This window comes from Dreissena polymorpha, chromosome 13 (assembly GCF_020536995.1).
Source record: "Dreissena polymorpha isolate Duluth1 chromosome 13, UMN_Dpol_1.0, whole genome shotgun sequence".
Classification (NCBI taxonomy): Eukaryota; Metazoa; Mollusca; class Bivalvia; order Myida; family Dreissenidae; genus Dreissena; species Dreissena polymorpha.
The window spans coordinates 3,255,585-3,261,330 of NC_068367.1; the positions used below are offsets into that span (position 1 = coordinate 3,255,585).

Here is a 5,746-nt window from a genome sequence, read left to right on the forward strand (position 1 = left end):
TGAAGACGTATGTGTGACACAAAACATAGGCATAAACATAGCTACCAAGAAATTTACACCGATCTGTATAGTGGTGATCGTTCAAAAGAGATCTTTCGACTGATAAAACAGCATTTTTAAGTAGCAGCATGGGATGTTGTAACAGTAAAACAGTTTCTGATAAATATAAAAGCCGTGAAATTAAACAAAATGAGAAAGGGAAATCCGAGTTTGGAGAGATTGATGACTACGCTAGAAAGGTCAGAAATTACTCAAACATTGTACATTTGCGTTTAACCCAGCATGTGCATAAACTCAACTTCTTTCATTTTTTATGTTCTCGTAACGAATGTCTTAATATATTTTCAGGCACCCGAAGAACTAAAAACTTCTGCTGAGGCACTTGTACAATACATGCTGTCGAAAACAAAAGACCACAGACAGCTTGTTCGAGGATTTTTTGTCTGGATCGCAGAAAATATTGAGTAATATGCGACAATCGGTTTAATGTTGGTCTATAACAAATGTGGCATAGAGTAGTGTACCGTATCCTTACATAGTACCTATAATATATTAAAGATTCATACCTGAAAGCAAAAAGACTATCGATGTAAAATAAATTGTGCATTGTGTATATAACGTTGGTGCATTGTTATGAACACCCAGCGTAATAAGCTATTAATGATTTAACCCTTTTGCTTTAGGTATGACATCGAAGGTTTACTTGGCCAAAGACCACGAACACCAACTGACGTTTCATCCGTCATGAAAAATGGACTGAGCGTCTGCGAAGGTTACGCAAGTGTTATGGAAACTTTATGTAGGTAAAAATATATGGGTACTCATGTACCCATTCCTTCTAGAATATAATGAACTTACACAAATATATGTTTAAAACCTAACTTATTAGGTTTAAAGTGTTCGCCTTTTACAGCTCTGCAGGCAGAGAAGTAAAGAAACTATCAGGGTTTTCAAAGGGACTTCGGTATAGTACTGATAAGAAAATAACGACTTCATCAGCAACAGACCACGCCTGGAATGCCGTGCGTCTTGACGGGAAGTGGTTTTTATTGGACAGCACATGGGGCGCTGGTTATTCGGACGGGCGGAAATTTATTAAAGCGTTCAATGAATTCTTCTTTTTGACCGACCCGGACAAGTTTGTTAACGATCATTTTCCTTACATGAATCATAATATGTCTGAAAGCATGAAATGGCAACTACTGAAGAACCCAATCTCGCTTGAGGATTTCAACAACAATGTTCAGCTCAAATCACATGCCTTTCTTTTAAATGTGACACCTGTAAGTCACAAACGGGGACATATTGTAATGAATGATGAAATACAGCTGACATTCAAAAGCCAAAATATTCTGAGGTTCAGCGCAAGTCTGTCGCATTTTGATGGAAACTTTATCCGCGAAATGCTCAATTCAACATTTGTCAATAGTAAGAGTGGAGTGAGTTTTATTACGGTTCATCCACGTATTATCGGGAAATATAGACTCGACATTTTTGCACAACACCGTACCGACGAAGGGTCGTTACATCAAGTTGCTGTTTATAGCATTCAATGTGATAGTGTCAAGGACACGACGTTCGAATTTCCAAAGGTTTTCAAATCCGACTACACTGATGAGTGTCAGATTATCCAACCCAGGAGCGCTCGACTTCTGGCTAACAGTGAAGTCGTATTTAAAATAAATGCTCCACATTTAAATTCCATCAGTGTTAACGATGAAATGTTGCAAGGAAAGGGAGGAATATTCCGTGGTACAATAAAAACACATAAAGAGGGTGTAGCATACATTGTGAATGCAGTATTTCGCGAAGGTTTGACGACACATTTTCGTGGAATGTTTCAGTTTTAAACATGTTAGTGATTGAACATGTGGTAGTGTGAATTTTGTGAACAGTGTGTGCAAATTAAAACCTAAAACGATAACACGATCTTAAACTGAAGGCTAGATTTAACTTTACTGGTAAGCAGTTGTTCACCACTAGTGCCTGTGCCCGAAACACTTTAAGCAGGTGCGCGTTTCATTGCTAAGAATATGATAAACATAAATTGACTGCCATTTTGTTTTATCGAGTCCATCGAAGAAGCGTGGATTTAGGGGCGGTAGCCCACAAAACTAAGTAATTATATAAGATAAAAAGGATTTTAAAAACGATTTTAAACAGGATTTTACTTACTTTATCATTAAAAAGATCAAGACTGGTGTCTGCGTCTTCATTATTTGCACATGACACCGGCTCGACCGGCTTCCAACTTAGACAGTCACACATGGCTCATTAATTGTAGTAATGCGTGAAACTTTTCACGAACTTGCTGGTACTTTTTCCATATCACGTAAATAAATATTTACTATTTATTCAGCCGTTTGATAATGCTTTCAATCCTTGAGTCTAAACATCGATAAACATTTGCATGTAATCAATTACCTTTTCCGTCTCTACACGAGCCAAAATAAGATTCCTTTATGCAGAAAACTATCCGACTCTAGATCTATAACTGAACAATCATTATATAGCATAGATAGTGTTACCGAATAGTCCGAGCTATACCCAAGTGTCGGCGTCAGCGTTATGCTTATGTTAAACGTGCAATCTATTTTTATTATTGTTTCTTCTGCAAGTATTCAATTGAAACTTCATACATATATGTTCAGGGTCATTGTTACTGTAGTTCCATACCTATGACATGCAATTAAGAAGAATTATGCAATTTGTTCATACTTACACAAAAATGGTTATGGTTAATTTGCAATATCTCATGGTTAGTGTGTATATCACATGTATGCAAATTAAACTTCACAAACGTGTTCAGGGTCATTGTGTGAGGTAATTGACCATATTCCATATCTTAGATCTGCACTTACGTAGAATTGCATCTCGTTTTGCGCGTAGAAAAGTGTTAATTGTAATAATGCAGCATCTTTATATCACAGTTCTTACTATTTAAGTAGGTATTCAATATAAACTTCACACATTTGTTTGGGGGTTATTCCGTGAGGCAACTGACCAAGTTCCATAACTGTGACTGACTTCTAATTTACTAGATTGATGCCCATTTATGTATTTTTGTTTTTCATTAGATTGCAACTCCTCAATAACTCCATATTTATATTATGATTCACTGACTGCTTCCTTTAACTTTAACCATGTAGTCGACATTATTACGCCCTATTTAGTGCGTATTAGCGATTATTTAAAGTTTGCCTGGATTTTATCATTTGCGTGCAACAGGTTTTCTGTAACTATTACAGATATTCAATTGACTCTTCATGTTTTGGAGTTCATAATGCGATATCACTACCAAGTTTAATAACTTTTAACTGCAGTTCAGCAGAAATATGCCCTTTTTCTCAGAAAAATCAGTTGAAGGTATGCGTCTTTTCTGAAATGACGACCTAGGATAAGATTGCATTTGGGTCCGTCGACATAAGGTAAACATGCGAAAACAAATCAGTAATAATGGGGATAGTGTACATTTTTTTCATCGATAACTTAAGTCTGGATGGAAAGTTTATGCTTTAAGTTTGTAAGTAGGAAGCTCAAATGCAAACCTAGGTTTTGAATGTAGTAGGCACCAGTTATTTGACGCTATGTGAATAAATGAAGCGATTCGGCTTATAGTTGTTTGTGTTTTGCTTTATACTGCATTGGACAATAACAACTATTTTGCTCTTTTTTGCATTCAACCAGTGAGAAGATGAATGACAATTACATGGCAATAATTTCAATTTCTCAATAAGTATTCTTTATGTCCATGATTCCTTAAAACAATCAAGGGTAAGGTATAAGGGTGAAAGAATCAAATTATACCAAGTGTAAACTTTGCAATGATGGTAACTGCATTTTAGTGTCCTATTTGTGGAGCTGACTTTGTTTGTTATGTGTTGTTAGATACGGTTATCGCATGTGTTGTGTATTAATATATGTTTTTTTACTTCAAAAACGTGACTTTGAGACTCGTGACCTCCATATTGGTTGTTTATGTCCCAAACAACTGTGCCCTTGAATTCTCTGTCATGACATACTGTTGACAACACTGACGTCAAATCCAATGTCCCCTTGCTGGAATCCCAATGAATCGAAAATACTGCAGGTCAAGGTCGCTGTGTTTTAGTCGGTACTGATGCAGTTCTCTATGTTGGAAGATTGATGCGCCGACGACTTTTGATCTCAACCTTTCGGAAACGTCGATGTTAGTGCCACTGTGACCATATCCTTGAAAGGCCGAATAACGAAAGCCTGGAGAATAAAAACATCGCCAAACATGTATGAGCATGTATAATTGGCTTTGTTTCTAAGTATGTTTTGATTCAGGGATCTGTGTTATCTATTGTCTTCTTGGCACAGTTAATTGTATAAATTTGCTTCTCGAATATTACAACAAATACATGTACATGTCTTTTAGTTTTTTACGCACTCTGACGGGTATGAGGCCGACCAGTTTCACACACTTATTTTTAAATATCAAACTGAGACAAAAATTGTTTGTAAATATGTCAAATGTGGCATTTATGCAAGGCGGTTCGCGGCCAGACAAGCATAAGATTGTAAAAAAGTAAGTTTAATAAGAAGTACGATCAATCTAAACGTAAGCGTGAGTTTCTACTTGGATGTCTGATAGCTGCAGCTATAGTGTAAGCTAAGAGAAAAACAAATAACGATGCATATCCCGTACGAAAAAAAAACAGCAAAATTCGAATGCTCCGAATTTCAATAAATATCAAACATGTTTAGAATCTTACCAGATTTGATAGTCAACAACAGACCATTAACTGACTTTGAATGGATTTGCACGTTAAATGATATGAAAGGAACGCAGGTAGGTTAAACTATCATAAACATAAAAGCTGCACAAGTTTTTGTAAATGCAATTGCATCAACTCTTTTTGATAACATATCAATATAACTTTCAAATTGTTAATTCGTATGCTTAGTGTCTGGCGACTCAGATTCTGATTCCGATGATGAATCTGAGGTTTATGATAACCTGTTTAGTGTTTTTGAAATAGCTGATAACGACTTAATTATCAGGTCATGAAAAAAGTGAAAACATATGTTCCAAAATGTGTAAATTATGATAAGTATAAGTTCAAGAAAGGCTCTGAACTCGTAGCTGTTTTTCTGGGACACCGAATTTTAGGAGTTTGTTTCCCGTCTGGGCAATGAGTCATATAAAGAAAGTTTCCATCCGTGACATGCAAATGAAATTTGCACACTTAGTTCACGTATTTATTAATTTGACATGTTTCCATCGGGAAGCGGACAACGACAATGAGCGAGGCATGGTATAGGGGAGATAACCATGGGTTATGGTTAGGTTAGGGTTAGAGTTAGGGGTCGGGTAAGGGTTAAGGTTAGGGTTTAGGCTAACCCTAACCCAAACCCGACCCCTAACCCTTACCCTAACCCTCTAACCCCCCCCCCCATGCGCATTACAATACCATGCCTCGCTCGTTGTCGTTGTCCCCTTCCCGTTTCCATCGTCTGTCCGCTTCCGCGTTGGTGCATGCCTCAGTCGTCTTTCTGTTCTTTATACGACTCCTTAGTCGTAAGGTATATCTTAATGCAATAAAACAGAAACGATAGTCCGGCGAGCTACTTTATTTTTGTCGATTCGCTGATATTTAAACATGTTTATTAGAAGCGTTGACGACGCGATAGGATATGACTAATCGTACATGCGTAATAGTAATACCGTCTGCGGATTATTCCTTAAGATAAATCTAAAACTGTGATACATCGTCTATCT

General features: G+C 36.9%; 1 protein-coding gene across 2 annotated transcripts in view; it reads left to right on the forward strand.

Annotated features, from left to right (window-relative positions):
- Positions 1–3,960, forward strand: part of LOC127856063 (kyphoscoliosis peptidase-like) — a 3,976-nt gene extending 16 nt beyond the window's left edge. The window contains exons 1-4 of one of the 2 annotated variants that reach the window (XM_052392050.1): positions 1–239; positions 349–464; positions 684–803; positions 914–3,960. The exon at positions 1–239 is cut by the window's left edge and continues 16 nt beyond it. In XM_052392050.1, the coding sequence (XP_052248010.1) occupies positions 129–239; positions 349–464; positions 684–803; positions 914–1,850 (1,284 nt within the window). In that variant the 5' untranslated portion in view covers positions 1–128 and the 3' untranslated portion in view covers positions 1,851–3,960. The remainder of the gene's footprint in view (positions 240–348; positions 465–683; positions 804–913) is intronic. The other variant, XM_052392051.1, reaches the window with a different exon arrangement.
- Positions 3,961–5,746: the final 1,786 nt, after the last annotated feature.